Source organism: Schistocerca serialis, chromosome 7 (genome assembly GCF_023864345.2).
Source record: "Schistocerca serialis cubense isolate TAMUIC-IGC-003099 chromosome 7, iqSchSeri2.2, whole genome shotgun sequence".
Taxonomy (NCBI): domain Eukaryota; kingdom Metazoa; phylum Arthropoda; class Insecta; order Orthoptera; family Acrididae; genus Schistocerca; species Schistocerca serialis.
In genome coordinates, this window is record NC_064644.1 from 108,196,186 (window position 1) to 108,215,617 (window position 19,432).

Genomic DNA, 19,432 nt, shown 5'->3' on the forward strand with positions numbered 1-19,432 from the left:
AAAGCCTGAAACCAGAATTGGGCCACTACAGGGATGTTTCAGAAAAATTTTTGTAGTGACCAAATTCAACACGTCTTCAAGCAAAAGACCACACCACAACCAACATCCGATGAAGACCACCTGGAAAAAAATAGAGCGCATTTCATACACGGACAATGTATCTAGAAAAATTGGTAGAATTTTATGATGACAAAATTTCATATGTCTGTACTATCTGCTGGCAAATACCAAATCCCTTTTAGGGACTAAATATAGTTTTGGAGTTTTCACATATGCTGTCAACTTTGTCCCCAATATGTATAGTACTGAAAAACAGATGTAGAATCAACCTTTATGTTCGAACACCTTGTATTGGTACGAACACCTTGTATTGGTAGGTTATTATGTGGAAAGATTCAGGTTTATCTTGCATCACTTCCGATGATATAAAAAGCTAAACTTCACATTTTTTCCCAAGCATCTAGTTTTTGGCTGACCTTGCTTCAAATTAAGCATATTAAAGTTGCTCAAGAAATGTTATTATTATTTCACTTAAGAGAGTCCAAAAAGTAGTACCAAGATGGCCTAGTTCTGTTTCTTTCAAATCTTGTCAGAGATATTATGCCTCAAATTTGTCGAAAATTCAGGGGTGCACTTTCGATAGTTGGCTCTGAGCACTATGGGACTTAACAGCTATGGTCATCAGTCCCCTAGAACTTAGAACTACTTAAACCTAACTAACCTAAGGACAGCACACAACACCCAGCCATCACGAGGCAGAGAAAATCCCTGACCCCGCCGGGAATCGAACCCGGGAGCCCGGGCGTGGGAAGCGAGAACGCTACCGCACGACCACGAGATGCGGGCTGAACTTTCGATAGTTGCACTGTGGGGTCAAACAAATAACTAATATCTCTGGAAGTATTATACTGGCGAAAGTAAAGCTTACCAATGTACACTGGAAACATTTGGATTGTAAAAAAACTTCAGTAACATTTGTGATGGTCATGTGGGAACCTCAACACCACTTGGCATGGAATGACCCAATATATACTACACAATAATAAAGCATGATAATAAACATCCAACATTACACATAACACTTTCACACTTCATTTTTTCTCCTTTTTTTCCTTTTCTGGAAAAACTTACTCCCAAAGTTATGATTTGAATAATACTAACAACTTATCCTCTTTCTGAGCTCAACCTCTCTCTCATTATAGAGGTATGTTGGCTCAGTTTTTCAGGCTAGCAAATGGAAAGTTGCAGTGCACAAAATGGTGCTGACATCAGCTGACAGTATGTGTAGCATTGTGAAACAAAGTGTGTAGCAAGTGCAGTTACTGGGAGTGAAAAGTGAATCAGCTGTGTAGCATCAGCGTTTAATAATTATTAAATAACTTATATGTAAAACAGCGCTGTACACTAAGAGTAAACTGAATGAGGTAGCACTGTTTTAAAAATATTGGCTTTGTGTTTGGGAGGCCGGAGACTACAAGCTTCACACAGCCATCTTGATTTAGGTTTTCCGCAATTTCCCGAAAGTATTAAAGGCAAATGGCAGGTTGGTTCCTACTGTAAGGCCACAGCTGACCACCAGTACTATCCTTGACATTCTAGACCTTTAAGTCTTTAAATGCTTGTTTATGTGGGTTACTTTACTTCTGTTGTTCTTAAAATTTAATACCGAGACAAATCCAATATCCTTGTAAAAGGAGAGATCTACAGATAAATGAAACAACAACAAATACTACTACTACTACTACTACTACTACTACTACTAACAGCAACAATATAATTTGGCACTTCAGAGGGGGTGCTCAGAGTAGCCTGCCTCCTACAAATACTACTTTCACAAGGCAGGAAGCTTATAACACAAATATGGATCAGTGTTTCTGTGAAAGCACGTGTGGCACACCGAGGTCACCATCATTAAAACAACTTTACATAATTCAAACAGAAATCTTGTTACTACAAATTACAAAATAGTAATGTAAAATAGTAGTATGAGTAGCATTCTTTGGTAATTAATGTTGACAATAAATGCTGGTAGACTTCTACTGACATCTCTGCACAACAAAAGGTACGAAGTTTCATTGCACTTATATTAAGAACAGTTGATGGGTAATACAATATGTTCTACAAACTGTATTGAGTTGAAGTTGCATATTCTTGGAATATCAAGCAAACTGGCCAGCACTGCATTCCATCAATAACACAACCCTTCATTCCCCATGTATTACATTGAAGCCTGCTATAATTAACAGCCATAGCAGTAAATGGGAAATTTCTTTATTTTGCTAGTGCCAGAACAGTGCCTTTTTTTAGATTACCTTTCTTCATTGAAACTGACAGAAAAAATGCACAGTGATTAAGGTATCCTATCTGTATTCACAAGCTGGGTTCAAATCCAATCCAAATCCATTCCAACTCAACCACCCTGCTTAAAGTTTTCTACAGTTTCCCTATATAGTTCCAGTCAAAAATTGGCAGTTTCTTCAAACAGGACAATTCCAATTTCCTACCACATTTCTTGCCCATCTAAGATAGGGCTCACATCTTACAATGGTATGCTGAATCTGAAGTTTCGCTCCTCCCATACTTTTTAGTGCTCTGATGCAAGAGAGATTCAGAAACCCAGCATAAATTCATAGACATTGATCTCACACAGACTGAATGGGGATGGTCAGCTAATTTGTTATCAATGAATGCTCGCGAAATGTCACAATTTTATCTCAATGCCATCTTTGATGTGAACTACGGCCTTCTCCATGGATTCTAATTTATTTAGGTGTGTGCTCTCTGTTTACTATCTTCTACAGTGTTTATGTTGTGACTCGCCGATTATTCAAAGTGCCGCCGCACAATTATGCGCGTCCTAAGCCGTCAGCCAGCCAGCGGCCGCTAGACTTGGACTCAGTGCTCATTTGAATATTATCGTGTTTACATGTCTTGCTTGGTCAACTTGCTCAGTGGCTTACATGTGTTGTGTCGTTTGAAATACAACTCGATGTTATAACAACTGGCAACGGGGTAGTGGATTTTTTCTTTTCATCGTTGACCCACAGGTTTCCATGACTACTTTAGAGCAACTATTGCAAGGAGTCATTGAACAGCAAACACTTCTCACATCGGCGATTCGCGATTTCGTCGCAGCATCCAATGCAGGCCGTTTCTCGTCGTCGTCTACGCCTCCTTTTCCTCCTTATGACGAGACGGCGGAAGACTGGTCTGATTACGAAAAACTTCTTCGACAGCACTTCTTGGCATTTCATGTCACAGACGAACAAACATGTAAGTCTCTGTTCCTTTCATGGGTTTCACCTCACCTCAAATGTATCAATTGTTGTCGCAGTTGGCTCCTTTGAAAGATCCTGCGTCTTTGTGCTCACTTCTGTCAGTCTATTTTCATAAGCAAACGCATGTGGTAGCCTCTCGTGTTGCCTTTTAGCGTTGTCAAAAACAACCGAATCAATTCTATCGCGCTTGGGCTGCTGAACTTCACGGCCTCAGTCGAGAGTGTCAGTTTGTTACTGACGTTCACAAAGAATCCTATGCAGATTCCATGACACGGGATGTTATTATCCGGTCGGCGCCCGACAAAGAAGTGAGGCAACGTGCCCTTCAGTTGGCAAATCCGACTCTTGATGAAGTCCTCTCCATCGCGCAGTCTTTTGACATTTCTCGCGCCGCTGGACTGCAAATAGAAGCGTGGGGTGACTGCAGGGACATACAACCTCTGTGCGCTGTTGACGATGCGTGCGGCGTGCCCCGCCGTCCGACGTGGCCTCAGTACGCTCCCACGCGCAACCTCGGCCTAACCGTAAACAACCCTCTAAGAAACTGCAGCAAAACCCCTGGCAACTTCCTTCATGTCCACGGTGTTTTATGAAACATTCACACGAGGATTGTCCCCAACATTGGGCCGTGTGTCACAATTGCAAAAAGAAGGGTCATGTGTCTTCCGTTTGCAAATCCGACCGCATACATGATGTTCATGACCGTGACGTTGATTCTGCTTCAGTGTTGTCTGTCAATTGCACTTCTTCCCTTTCAGGGAAGTTATTCCTCACAGTCCAAATCCTTGGTCAGAATGTTCGCATGCAGGTGGATACTGGTTCTGCTGCCACTATAATTAATTCTCAAATGTATCTTCAGTTGGGTTCTCCACTCCTATCACCTGTCACTCGGCAATTACGGACGTACAATAAACAGAAGAGTTCTCTCTTGGGACAATTTAATGCTGAGGTATCTTACAAATCCGTCGTTCGCACTGTTCCCATATTTGTGATCGACCAGAGTAATGCAGAAAATCTTTTTGGTTTCGATGCCTTTCGCATTTGGGTTCTCCATAGATAACTCTGTCAATATCGTCTCTGATGCTATTCCCTATGCTCAATTGGATTCCTTGTCGACGACATTTTCGTCCCTTTTTTCTCCTGGGTTAGGCTGTGCAAATGACTTTGAAGCTCATATCACGCTCAAACCCACTGCTCGGCCTAAGTTTCTTCGGGCTCGGCCCATTCCTGTGGCCTTTCATGATCGTGTAAAACAGGAGCTGGACCATCTCACTACTTCAGGGGTCTTGCTTCCTGTCACTTCCAGTGAGTGGTCCTCTCCTATCGTTGTTATTGCTAAGCCCAATGGTGATATTTGTCTTTGTGGCGATTTTAAATCCACTGTAAATGCACAAGGCCTCATCGACACTTACCCTATGCCCTGACCTGAAGAATTGTTCACTAAACTTGCAGGTGGCCAGTATTTTTCTAAAATTGACCTGTCGGAAGCTTATCATCAACTTCCTCTCAACGCTGCTTCCCGGCAGTTTCTGATCCTTAACACGCCTTTCAGCCTCTATCAATACCAACGATTGCCATTCGGGGTCGCCGGTGCCCCTGCTCTCTTTCAGTGATTCTTGGAACAATTATTGCTCCCTGTCCCTGGGCGTATCAATTACATGGACGACATTGTTGTCACTGGCTCCACCACTGAAGAACATCTTCAGAACCTCCGCACACTTTTTCATGTCTTACAGACTGCCGGTCTTAAGTGTAATCTTCAGAAAGCGCAATTTTTTCAAGCATCTATCACGTACTTGGGGTTTCAACTCTCTCGGGATGGTATTCGTCCGCTTCAGCAAACTGTCGCTGTGATCAATGCCCTTCCTCGCCCTACATCTGTTAAGGAACTGCAGGCCTTCTCGGGGAAAATAGCATACTACCACAAGTTTTTACCATCTGCTGCTTCGGTGGCTCAGCCGTTGCATCGCCTGTTGCATAAAAACGAGCCTTTTCACTGGTCCGCATCATGCGATGCGGCTTTCCGGAAATTGAAGACTATGCTTCAGCAGTTGGCCTGTTTCAACAGGTCCTGTGCCTGGCTACTTATCGACATGGCCAACATCTTGTTCTTGCCAAGGACACCTCTCAATACGGGGTCGGTGCAGTCCTTGCGCACCGTTTTTCTGGCGGTTCTGAACAACCCATTGCTTATGCCTCCAAAACGCTCACCGACGCCCAGCAAAAGTATTCTCAAATTCAAAAAGAAGCTTTGGCCATTATTTATGCTCTTCATAAGTTTGGTGTTTTTCTCTATGGATCCAAATTTCATCTTGTTACGGATCACAAACCACTTGTTTCCTTGTTCCATCCATCAACGTCACTTCCCGACAAGGCTGCACACCGCCTCCAGCGTTGGGCTCTTTACTTGCCTCGTTTCAATAATGAGATTCATTTCCCGCCGACGGCTCAACATGCGAAAGCTGATGCACTGTCTCGCCTTACCATGGGTCCTGATCTGGCATTCGATAGGGACGAACTTTTGTGTTTCCACCATGATGTTGCCGAGCAGCGAGTTGTGGACGGATTCCTCATCACCGGGGACCGGCTGGCGGCTGCTACAGCTTCTGACCCTACCCTCTCCCGGGTTTTACGCTGTATTCAGATGGGTTGGCCAGACCGTCCGTCCGCTAAAACTTCTAATACATTGCGGAACTACTATGCTTTGCGCTACCACCTCACAGCTAGGGATGGTGTTATCCTCCTTTCCACTGAAAATGATTCGCCGCGTGTTGTGGTACCTGCATCTTTGCGTGTTTTGGTCTTGTGCCTCCTTCACCAAGGGCACTGGGGTGTCTCTCGCACAAAATCTCTGGCACGCCGTCATGTGTACTGGCCTGGCATCGACTCTGAAATAGCACACATGGTTGCTGCCTGCGACCCTTGTGCGTCACGGCCGCCGCCGCTCCAAAGTAATCTTTGTCACCGTGGCCTTCGCCTGAGACGCCCTGGGAGCGCATTCATGCTGACTTTGGGGGACCTTTTTTAGGTACTTATTGGCTACTCGTAATTGACGTCTACTCTAACTTTCCTTTCGTTGTCCGTTGCGCATCACCTACCACCGCGGCAACCACACAAGCTCTCGCCCACATTTTTTCTTTGGAAGGCCTTCCCTCTAATCTTGTTACTGATAATGATCCGCAATTTGCCTCTTCCAAATTTGCAGATTTTTGTGCTCGTCATGGCATCATGCATGTCACGGCCCCTCCGTTCCATTGACAATCAAATGGTGAGGCTGAACAAATGGTCTGCACATTTAAGGCTCAGAGGAGGAAACTCCTGACTTCTTCTGCTGCTGATTATGCGCTTCTCCAATTTCTGGCTTCTTACCGTTTCACCCCCATGGGCGACCACAGCCCGTCTGAGCTCTTACATGGCCGACAGCCCCGCACGCTACTTCATCTTCTGCGGCCTTCCACCTCACGGCCGCGGGTGCCTTTGCTTGGCCAGTTCACCGCCGACAACCTTGTACGGGGATATGGCAGGCGGCCAAAATGGAGTCCGGGCCGCAATTTACGACACTGTGGCAGATGCCTGTATGAAATCCAGACGGACACAGGTGTTGCACTGCGTCATTCGGACCAGCTTCAGCCTCGTGTGCCGACAACGCCTGTTCCGAATGCCGCTACACCACCTTCAGCTCTACCTGACGCTCAGGATCTTGGCATCTTTCATTACTCACAACGCAGCCCTCTCACCGTCATCTCGGTGGCAGTACAAGAATGGACGCCACCAGGAGACATGCCCACGCAGAAACCGGATGACCATCATCTGTCGGAGCAACTCTACTCGCCTTCTTCTCCTATGGATGCCGACACATCGCCCATGTCTCCTGTTATATCAACCGGACTTGCCGCAACAGGCAGATTGGTGCACGGGGCCCCAGCAGATTCGACCCCTACGTCTCCTGTCATCTCGACCCATTATCATCGGGGACACTTCAGTCCGTACGGGAAGCCTCCTACTCGAGACTTTACGGCCGGTCAAACAATGCCTATGGACGTTAATAATCTACAGGCCACCTCCATCAAGACCAGTGCAAAAATTTCAATGGGGGGAAAAGTGTTGTGACTCGCCGATCATTCAAGGTGCCGCCGCACAATTACGCGCGTCCTCTACATGTGGCGCTGTCTGTCAGCCATGCAGCAGCCACGCCATCTAAGCGGCCAGCCAGCCAGCGCCCGCTAGACTTGGACTCAGTGTTCATTTGAATGTTATCGTGTTCCCATGTCTTGCTTGGTCAACTTGCTCAGTGGCTTACATGTGCTGGGTCGTTTTGAAATATATGTGTTCAACATGACGTTATGACAGTTTATGTCTCTCAGTTGTACACTGATTCGAATACTCTGTAACTAGACATTATACACCATCAGATAAGGCATGTATTACTCATATATAAATTACAGCAAAAGAAAAAAGTAAACTATTGTTGGACACGTCTACACAAAGCATACTGTAGCAAATGTTGATTTATACATGGTTCTCCAAAACATACCACTATATTGGTGATGATATCATTTCTCACTCTGCATTCATATCACCTGCCACTACAACAAATTTTATTTCATGTCACTGTGAGTCATCACAGAATCTCTCATTTTCATCAGTTCTTCCCTCTCAGGGGCATACCTTAAGAAGATGGAACTTTTAGTAGTGCTGAAACACACACTCAAAAAAGTATATCCTAGCTTTCAGAACTACTAGGAAGAGGAAGACACTGCCCCAATGAATTTGCTTGTGAATAAGTGCTATGGGATAGTTGTGAGACAGGAAAGTCAGGGAGCAGTTATTGGCATAAATGTTGAAAGATCGCGTGTGTAGCAAACACATTTGGGGTCGATAGAAGCATCCGATCCCACGCGTCGGCTTTGACCCGTGACGTAAGGCTGTTGTCGTGCGTGACGTCATGATGGTGCGGAGTTTGGTTTGTGAGTGTGGCGTGTTTGTAGATGTCGTCGTGTTGTGGTTTGTTGTGCTCTCTGGTGGTATGTTCAGGGTTTTCATTTGTGTGGTGTAATGGGCTCAGTTTGCTTTTGCTCATTATCCAGAATTGTTCAAGTGTCAGCTGTGTTTGTAGTGGAATTTGTTTCAGTGAGTTAACAATTTTGTGTGAAAGTTAATTTAGTGTTGTTCGCTGTACATTGTGTGGTAATTTTAGTAAAATTAATCGGTTGTTGTTTTTGTTCAGGAATGGATATGACGGATAAAATTAACAGTGCGCAGGTCAATGTGTGGCTGTGTATGTTGATATTGGTATTGGGTGATGTTTTTGAGCTATATAGGCCAAGGGAAGTGTTTGATCCTAATTTATGGGATCAGGAGCTGCTGTTGAGCTATATAGGTCAAGGCAAGGGAACTGTTCGATTCCAGATGATATTGTTTTTAGTGGTATTTGGGGAGTTTTGTGATGTCGGGTTTTTTCATCGTTTTGTGTGGTTTTGTATGGGAGTGGGTGTCTAAATTTGTTTATGTTATATTTAGTTTGCCCCCACCTAAAAACACCCCATTTCCCGCGCTTGGCCCGTTAGTGTCATTAGTCTTTTTGTGGAAAGTGTGTGTGTGTGTTTGTTTTCGATGTATTTTCGTCCTCATAATGTGTACGTACCAACTTTATATGCGCCATATTGGAATAGTGGTTTATGGTCATTTCCGCCATATTTGTGACGTCATGGGTCAAAGCAGACGGGCGGGATCGGACGCTTCCATATTTCCCACATTTGGAACAGATTCCTAAGTTACATGGATGGAAATGTTTATATGGAAGGGGCAACATCTGTCAAAGTACAGGTATTGTTGCTTACTATTTGTTTTTATGCAGACTGAGATTTGGTTCTGGGCTTCAGTGAGGAAGAGATCCCTATCAAGAAAGGAGGCTTTGGATCTGGAAAATGAGCAAGTGCATATGAGTATAGAAAACAAGTTAAGTTGTTGTAAGAAGTGGAGCTGCTCTCCACCGCGAGTGCAGACCACAAAGATGCCATCTATAAGTTTGAAACCAAGCCAGGAGACCCAGTTTCTGGATCTTGAGGAATGCCTCTTCAATGTAACCCATGAAAAAGTTGGTACAGAATACGACAATCCTGGTTCCTATAAGAGAATCCTTGATTATTTTGTAGGTCTGGCTCTTAATGGTGAAGTAGTCATAGGTCAGATTTAAATTGGTTATGGTGGCAACAAACAAGTTTTCAGGGAGACAGGTGGAGGGACAGTGTTCTACAATAGAGGTTGTGCTTATGAGGGACGTTTGTATACAGTGAGGTCACACCAGTAGTGACAAAGAGAGTTCCAGGAGAAAGAGGGATGGAAATGGATTTAAGATGTTCCAGGAACAGGAAATTCTGTGCGATAGATTAGAGGTGCTGGACATCTACAGCCGAGATGTTTTCAGTGAAAGTTTCTGAAGCCATCTACTATGGGATGGCCATGATGGTTGGGGTTGGGAAGTACGCAGAAGGTGGGTAAAAATTTTAACTGATTGAAGAATATGACACAATCTTGTCCTTCAATTTCCTAAAGTTTATTAAAATGGTTACTCTAGGGTATTTGACTGCAGGAATCACAACATTTGTTTGGAGAAGCATAACTTTTAGGCCTATTGCAATGAACAATTAGTAACCAGCTTTCTTCACATTTAATTAATAGCCATTATTAGGCAACTCCTTCCATTACATAGTAAATCACTTTTTGACCCTATATAGACTACTACCTGCATGCTGCAATGATTTCTGCTGGGCCTCATCCTGTTCTTGTATATAAATGGTAGTCTATTTTATCATGACTAAGTAGAAATATGTCATTTCATTACAGGTGGACACATCCTAATGAAGTGCTCCAAACATGTTCTAGCTTCTACAGAGGTTAATGAAATTTTCACTAAAATTATTGAGTCAATTTCTGTAAATGAACCACTTAATGTCATCAGAAATCATTTTATATGATACTTTATAAGGCACTGTGTTACTTCAGCAATAATGGTAGATGACAGGAAACACACACCATGTTAAACCAAAGATCCAAAATTTCTGTATGCTGATAAGCATTTCAATTGCAAATCACCTAATATACTAGATCTTTCATTTTACACAATTTACGTAAGGAAATTTTGCATTACTTATGGTTGTTGATTTTATGCAATAAAAATTTCGAAGTTAGCCAGTATGCTTTCATTCATAGCTGTCATGCGAAATAACACCCTTCGACAATTTTAAATGAAAATTCGAAGTATTCATTGCACAAAAGTGTGCAATATGAATACTGTGTGGTGTGCATTACCAACTCAATTCAAACTCATTGAAATCAACTGTTTAAGTAACTATGTATGTGAACAAATGCCTCACACTACATTTACTTTCTTGTGAAGTTTGCTTATAACAATGAGTCACATTTTGGAAACAGTAACGTTCATACAGCAATATTATGGAATAAACTCAACAGCACTAGTCATGAGAAGCTCTGACTCTTGTGCAGGAAGGATCAGATTAAGTATTCATAAAAATACTTGATCATTTCTCCATAAAATTATGGTCAGTGGTAAAAATTAAGAATGATTTTGTCTACTGTCAGTGTTTCCTTCCATACAGAACAATTCTCAAATAAATAATATTTGCACGAGTCGTTTTTCTCAACAATGAACATATACGTAAAAACCATGTGTGCAAATAGTCAGAATGCAGAAAGATTTATCTTTATTTCCTGCTATCTGCCCACCCCCAACCCCTCCCAGCCCCCTCACAAAAAAGAGTGTGTGTGTGTGTGAGAGAGAGAGAGAGAGAGAGAGAGAGAGAGAGAGAGAGAGAGAGAGAGAGAGAGAGAGAGGTGGGGGGGGGGGGGGGGGACAAAACATGGAAACAACATGCTAAATCAATAAACTCTGGATAATTTATCCAAAACATATTGACAATAATACGGTCATGGTGCATACACTTCCCAATGGAATTAGACGTGAACACAATAAATGCTTGCTTGTACATAAACGCAGATGTTACCAAAGCCTGCAAGCTAGACTGTTGTATTTGACAATGAATGGCACTGTTGCAATATCCTCAACACGTTGCGAGAGTCAGCTGTGGTGAGAAAGGTGTTCTGTGTAGCTGTGAGCGCATTCTGTCACAGTTCAGTGCGTTTGAATGTAGGAAAGCTGCTGGTGCTTGTATGGTGGGTGCTTCAGTAACCAGGTTAGACAAAGTGTTTAGTGTTTCAAGAGCCACTGTACTGAAGATTTGTAAAACTTACAAGGAAAGTGGTAAAACATCATCTGTTAAGTCACAATGAGGACAAAATTGGATGTTGAGTGACTGTGACAGAGAGTTATTGAAGAGGATTTTGACAAATAATAAGGGGACAACGGGTACTAAAGTCACTGCAGAACTGAATGTTGCACTCATGAACCCTGTCAGCACGAAAATATCACAAACACAGCTCCATAAAGTGGGAATTGCGGAGTGAGGTGGAACTCCAAAACCAGTCATCAGTAGGCCTTACCGGTAACGCAAATGCATGTAGCAGGAAAACATGGTGCTGAAGCCATAAAACCTGGACTATGGAGCAATGGAAGAATGTCATTTGGTCGGATGAGTTGTTTCACTCGGTTTCAAACTCCTGGCTGAGTTTACACCTCTAGAGTGAAACAAGGAGGTGGTTTTGTGATGATCTGGGCAACTATATTGTGGTATTTCACGGGCCCCGCTTACTATTAGAAGTCACACTATAGCCAAGAACTATGCGATCATTTCAGCTGATCAGGCCATCCCACGATACAATGATCGTTCCCCAATGGTGATGCTATGTTCCAAGATGACAGGGCCCCTATTCACACAGCTCGCGTCATCCAGAACTGATTTTGTGAGCACAAGTACGAACGAACCTTTGTGGTCTACTTTGGAGAGAAGTGTGTGTGACCACTATCCACCTGCATCATTTTTACATGAACTTGTTCCGATTTAGCAGGAAGAATGGTAGGCCTACAAGATTCCTTAAAAACCATACAGGAACTGTATTTATCCATTCTCAGACGACTGGAAGCTGTTTTGCATGCCAACAGTTTACTACCCATTTAGGTATGGTAATGTGTTGAGTTTTTTGTTTTTTCATATTTTTGACCACCCCCGGTATGCACTGCAGTGATGATTCAAGAAATGTACTAAGACTAACTACGGGTAGCTTCTTCAAATCCTTGAATAGTAAAAAAAATTTAAAAAATTTTAAACACCAATATCTGACTGGCAAGAAGAGGAGAGGTGTGACCTCCTATCAAATCTAGAGATCAAACACTAGTGCCGAAAGGTATGCATGTTATTGCAGATCTTCAACGATGACCCAGCCACTGTTCCTCCTGATTTCTCAAAGGTAACTTCTGACCATCAGTTGCTTCTGAAAGGTAAGACTAAGGGAAGTTCTAACAACTCCAAACTCCTCACACATGCTAATGAGAAAGCAGGCCTAAATGAACTACGAACAAAGTAAATCAAAATGTTTGGTGCTGCTACAAAACAGCTATATTTCAAAATTGCAAAATCCTAAGGATCTGGCATGAAGTCAAATGAGTAGCACCTCTTAAGCCTGGCAAAGTGCTAACAGAACTTAAAAACTTCATCCAGTTTCACTTCTTTGCCATTTGTATACTATTGGAAAGGCTGGTTCTAAATTGAATATCATAATATGTCAACACAGGTTTCATAAAAGAACAGTTGGACTTTTCCCCAGGAAAATCTTGCTGTGGATGTATCCTTAATTTGGTCCAACACGTTCAGGATGTTTATGAAAGAGGTCAAGTGACTGGTGTGGCTTTCAATGACGTCACAGCAGCTTATGATATGGTCAATCATAAAAAGCCGGTTAGAGAACTGTATCCAATCACAACGGATTACCAATTAACACAGTTCATCCCATGTTTGCTGCAAAACTGGAGAAACTTATTCCCACCAAAAAACAAGAAAAGTTGGTGGAGGATTCAGAAAAATGGTCTCCCTCAAGGAAGTGTGATGTCCCAACTGTTCTATGACATCTACACAAATGACCAACAAATTAGCTCTGGAACTAAAACATTTATATATGCTAATGATACACCTCTTTTTGCCTAAGGTAAAATCTCTGAGGAAGTGACGATAAAGCTGACAAAACTCCTAAAGACCTGGCAAAGTATTGTGATGATAACCATCTGAGGCCAAATGCTGAAAAGAAATATATTTGTGCACTTGATCTAAGAAACAGAGAAGCTAAAAGAAAACTGATCACCTCTTGGAGAGGAGAACAACTATTCCACTAGGACCTTGGAGTAAAGGAGGGCTATTACCTTACATTCACAGCTCACTGAGAAGAAATAAAGCCTTAAGTATTTACAACAAACAATATCATCTGTAATGGTACAGGAACCACTGGGCATTCAACTAAAAGTGCTGCGAACATCTGTCCTGGCACCATGTTTCTCTGCAGCAGAGTATTCTGCACCAGTTTAGCAAACTTCTGTACACACCAAACAAGTTGATCTACCTTTTAATAAGACTGGACATATTGTAAAACAGACTGTCTACAAGCAACATCTGTCAGTAAACTGTACCAAATTATGGGAGCAGCACCACTAAGTATTTATAGGAAAGAAGTTCCAGAAGTACAGAAAAAGGAACACAAACCTGATCATGGACATCACTAATTGGGGCATGAGCCTCAAAGACCATGACTCAGATCAAGAAATAGCTTCATGGAGGCAACTAGGTAACCCCTTCATCTTCAACAACTTCCTGAGATTCCTTACCTGGGCACGCCGAATGAAAGTCAAAGAGGAGTCAGCTGGAGCCTCACAACTGCCTTATGAGAAATGGAGACACTGAACACTCTCAGAATTAGCATGTCATGAAACAAAGTCAACCTCAGGAACTGGGGCTTCAGCAGTGTTAGGATATCTGCCAATGTGGTGACCTGCAGGACCAAAAACATCTGCTAGTCTGCAGGAGCCTGCCAGATACATGTACCTTGCTGCATGTATCTTGCTGCAGTTAACAAAACAGCAGTCAAAACTGCCAGTTACTGAGCTCCCTACATAATATGCAGAGAAATATCTTGCTGTTTGTTTTTTACCTTTCTTTCTATTTATACATTAGTATTGCACGTATTAATCCTTGTAGCTTTATTGTTATTTTATGGAATTTTCTCTGTCACTGATACTTTGTATGAAATTATTAATGTTCTACCACTACTTTAATAATTTCATGTGCTGGACATGCACAAAAATAAATAAATTTCCAGTGCTTTCACATCACACCTTCCCTCTTAATCAACTTTGATCAATTCACAGCATTTTTAAAACAACTTTGTATTTCAGTAAATACAAAAATATCTTTCCCCTCATGCTAACAGGATTAGTTGTTAACACACAGTTTTCAAACATTAAATATCTAAGATGAATCTATACTGCCATCTCCAAGAATAAGCTGCCTGCAATCAGATGGATATTTCCTTATGAAAAGCAAAATGAAGTATTGATATATCTGGAGTTTCAGACTGAATCTACCAGAGGCTATGGCAGGAAATGCTGGTTAAGAAAACTTCTGTTTAGTCTGAGACATGGGCTGTGGTGAGTAATGAGTATCACTATCAATGATAATGTGACTCAAGAAATTATGGACAATAACACGTAGATGGTAGGCCTATATTATGTGTGATGACGTTTTGGTGAAATATTTATGTAAGGCTACAAACGCAACACTCAAATGAGGGCTTCCTCCATTCACGATTGTTCTGACCCTGTACGTGTTCTCTTAATGGCGCAACCTAAATATAGCGTTAATCATACAACAAACGAGCTGTAAAAAGGAATCTATTAGTTTCTCTCTCATCATAATATAGCCTGGTTCATAACGGCGACATGCTTATCGTATTTTCCCTACTTTCAAACTAAGGTGTGTAAGGACTATTATAGTCTTCTCGCAACCTCTTCTCTGAATCTACACTTCTATCTTATACACTGAAAATAGAACTTCACATCCCTCTACTGTCAATACATCAACGGAAGGAAATATAGCTTAACCACCGACACGAAATATTTCAGAATTCTACAATTCGTATCAGCAATAATGCTAGTTTGCATATGGACACCACGGAACCTTTAATTCTCTAGAACTTTGCATCAGATAAGCACTGAAGTTTGATCCTACAACGGAGAGCGATGGGTACTTACATTAACGAGAGAAATAGAAATTCACAGAATCACTGCTTAACAATATCTAACAAGAATGAAAATCTCATTATTTTAAAGAATATAAATATGTACCAAACAACAAAGATAATTTACGGGGCAGTCAAGTCTTGTTAATGCACACGCAAATACAAAATAACAACTTAACATATCCCTGTAAACATGTCTACAAAATATAATTAAGATCTTTGCTCACAGCCTACGACAACGACAGATAGTTGACAGCGAATGGATTATAACCGATGTGCGCAAGCAAGTAGACACTTACCCAACCATAGTTCGCAGTTCTTCTCGTTTTCGATCAATTTCAGTTTGCAGCTTTTTCTGGATCTCTTGAATTTCGGAGATTGAATGCTCTTCAAATAGTTTATCAGGATTTAATTCCAACAGATTGCTTACCGGCATTTGTACAGAAATGTTGTGCTAACTATTGTCAAAAACAAACACCTACACACCCTCTGCCACACACTGATCAGCAAGACAGCCACGGTAGAATTTCAAAGATTATTTGTAAACAAAGTGATACCCAGAGATGTTATAAAGGACACTATTCACGCTCATTAATTGCCTTACACTTCTTAATCGAACCGGTTGAAAATGTTTTCGTTTATATAACTGTATGAGGATTTTCTTCTTACGGGAAACACTTCCAAGCCACAAAATACAATGTCGTATGATAGCCGGTGGAGCTGGTCGTAAGAGTCATCTTTGATGTGTAGAATAGCCACCCGGCGTGTATGCCATGAAGGTTTGTGTGGATATTAAACGCAGCGTTATGATTTGTGACATTTGTTCAGAAATCTGAGTGTATAGCGTCTGATTGTCCAAAATGTCGAAGAAATCTGTGTTCCTGGATGTCGACAGTTCTCTTTTAGAAAAACGCCTGTTGGTAGAGGTAAGAACATGTTTACTATTGCAGTGCTGTGAAACAACAACCTTTTATAGAGATGCCTTTGGCGTTACTATGATAGTGTTTACCGCTCCTCAAGTATGGAGAAGGAGCAGTTGGTCGTAAAACTGTAAGTCAATGCGCGTGTCATAATCAGAATTATGATAATATTAAACAGGAGACACTTCCTAATGTTCTGCAAAATTAGGCTAGGTGATAACTGAAGTTGACAGCTAAGGTTAAGAAAATGGTAGATAATCAAATCAGGCAAGAGGTTTTAACTATGCTACAAGGCTTTCTACCTTTAGTTTGTATGTTTCTAATAGCGTCACTGCTTTAGAGACTGTAGGCAAGAGAGTGCAGACGCCCAAAAGCATTCCAGGAACACAAACAAGACAGATAAAAATGTGTAAGTTAAGGCTAGTAGTTATCAGAGGGTTAATAATGACTGGGAAGATCCTATTGCTAGGGATAAGACTTCGGAGTTTAGTGTCCAAACTAATACAAAAGCCCTTCAGTAATGAATACCACATAACTAGCAGTTGTAACTTAGCAATTGTAATTCAAGTGCAGGGCTAGCAATTGTAATTAAAGTGCAGGGCTAGCAATGTCACCCGTGATTACGCTCTCTGGAAAAATATCTTTGCAAGTGAGACCGCACAATGAGTACTGAGAGTGTTGGGAGCAATTTGGACTGTAGCCTCAACTATTCCATGTATCATTTCAAGTAAAGTGACCTAGGGGTCCTAGTTCCACCACCACCACTTTTGTTGAAATTTATACAAAATGTGCCCAACAGACTTGCATGAACATCTGCCAAGTTTCAGCTCCAATTGTAACTTGGCGTAGATACTAGATCCATATTCTTAATGTGTTCTTTTTTTTTTTTTTTACCTGGAGGGACAAAAAAATGTTCCTTAATTCTGGAACCCTTGTTCCCAGCCTAATAGAACTACAGCTCTGTAACTCGCTCTCCTGGCAGCACTTTGTGCAGAAAGTCAAAACGGCATAAATGGAGATCACAAAGCAATGTCCATGGCATGATCTCTCTTCAAACCTGCAGAAAAATTTTGTCATCTCAGATATCACCATATTTTGTCACTGGATAGGTAGTGAGTAAAAGGCTCTGAGCACTATGGGACTTAACATCTGTGGTCATCAGTCCCATAGAACTTAGAACTACTTAAACGTAACTAACCTAAGGACATCACACACATCCATGCCCGAGGCAGGATCCGAACCTGCGACCGTAGCAGTCGCGCGTGAGTAAAAGGCTCTGGAAACATCAGCATTTGTTAGTGCATTCTCTGTTTGGGTGTCAGAAAATTAGTGAATTATGAACTTTCTTACAAATGTATTCACTGTGTTATCGATCCCAAATACTACCAAACATACAAAATTTTGTCTTTATTTGGTACAACATGTCGTATAATTGACACCACTGACTTTATAATCGGCATATCCTGTCTCACTGACGTCAACTTTGGCGACTATTGTGGCCAGGTCATTACTCTGTTGATTGTTACCCCTGGTCACACAAATAAACTTCTTGACCCTGGGGAACTTTTGAGAACCCTCTGTCTGAAAAACCACCAACCAATTGCCTGACCCCAGCCAGTAGCTGAAGAAGCCACAAATTGTGGGTTCCATGGCTGGCCATTCTTCTTTTGTTCCTACATTTACAACAGATAAACCGTCACAAGAATCTTGACAGCCTAAAATTGTGAAAGAGAAAATACGGAATCTGTGAGAAGGTTACTCGAGGGATCCCAGAAGCATCAGATCCCCCACGCGGTTGCACTCCGAACTGACATTTGGATGTTGCACTCACACCAGTGATGGACAGTGATCCTGGGGCTTGACCGTCCTCCTGGCCCCTTCATCTCTGACCAGGATTCCCTCAACATGAGGATCCAATCGAACTGGAATGGATATTACTGTCACCTGCGAGAACTGAAACAACTAATTCCCTCTTGTTCTGCAGTTTGTGTAGCTCTCAACAAAACACACCTTACCAATGACCATTCTCCATGCATTCTTTAGGTACCATACTGGCCCCAAGAGAGTATCTGGAAGGGCCTGTACACTGGTTTGCACAAATGTTGTGAGTGAGTGAATTCCCTTTTATACCATGTTTCAAGCAGTAGCAGTGTAAGTGTGAATGACCCCAGCAATTTGTATTATTTATTTGCCTCCAGGCAGGGCACTTATTTACCTTTACATGCCCACCACAATTCGACAACCCCCCCATCTCCCTTTGATGGTAGCTCAACAATTATGCTGGTTTCTTAAATCACGCTACCATTTGACTCCTTATCAGTTTGGTTTCCGGAAGGGACAATCCACAGCTGACCATCTGGTTAAATTGGAAACATTTGCCCCCCTATCAGTGTGGTTTATGAAAGGGATGATCCACAACCAACCATCTGGTTAAGTTGGAAACAGGCATTTTTCTAAATGGCAATCCTTGTTGCAGTCTTTTTTGATATCACATTTACTTACCTCCATGACTGTGGTTTTTGAAACACCTTACTGATTCTTATTCATCAGTCCCCCCCACCTCTCTTCCAAATGATTGTTTCGAGTTAGAGTTGATACACGACTTGACTCCCCATGTGTCCAAGAGAACGGTGCCCTGCAGGGTTCTTCACAGAGCATTGCAATCTTCATCACATGCATGAGACAGTGACCTCCATTGAATCTGTTGTCACCCCTATGATGTAGGTTGGTAACTTGTACTTGGTGTATATCCCAATCCGTAGCCTTGGCTGGATGTCAGCTCCAAGGTACCATCCAAAGGGCCTTTGGGTGACACCTCACCTTGGCTTCCAGTTCTCTCCTGCAAAAACATGAGTTGTGCATTTCTGTTGTCATGCTGCAATCCATCCTAACCCAGAACTCTACTCGGGTACCCAGTTTTTGGGTGTCATTGCACAGCCCTGACTTTTGGTACTTCTCTTTGATAAAAAGCTATATGGCTGTTCCATGTTTGTCTGCTATACTAGTTGCATGCGAAAGGTTAATGCTCTCTTCCTC

The 19,432-nt window shown here is 42.1% G+C and overlaps 2 protein-coding genes across 4 annotated transcripts in view; one reads left to right on the forward strand and one right to left on the reverse strand.

The window, feature by feature from the left end:
* LOC126412134 (conserved oligomeric Golgi complex subunit 1) overlaps positions 1 to 15,994 on the reverse strand; it is a 129,558-nt gene extending 113,564 nt beyond the window's left edge. For 2 of the 3 annotated variants that reach the window (XM_050081580.1, XM_050081581.1), the window contains exon 1: positions 15,776 to 15,994. In XM_050081580.1, the coding sequence (XP_049937537.1) occupies positions 15,776 to 15,912 (137 nt within the window). In that variant the 5' untranslated portion in view covers positions 15,913 to 15,994. Of the gene's footprint in view, positions 1 to 15,582; positions 15,656 to 15,775 lie in introns of those variants that run through there. The other variant, XM_050081582.1, reaches the window with a different exon arrangement.
* Positions 15,896 to 19,432, forward strand: part of LOC126412136 (PIH1 domain-containing protein 1-like) — a 67,144-nt gene continuing 63,607 nt past the window's right edge. The window contains exon 1 of the mRNA XM_050081583.1: positions 15,896 to 16,402. Within this exon, the coding sequence (XP_049937540.1) occupies positions 16,337 to 16,402 (66 nt within the window). The 5' untranslated portion in view covers positions 15,896 to 16,336. The remainder of the gene's footprint in view (positions 16,403 to 19,432) is intronic.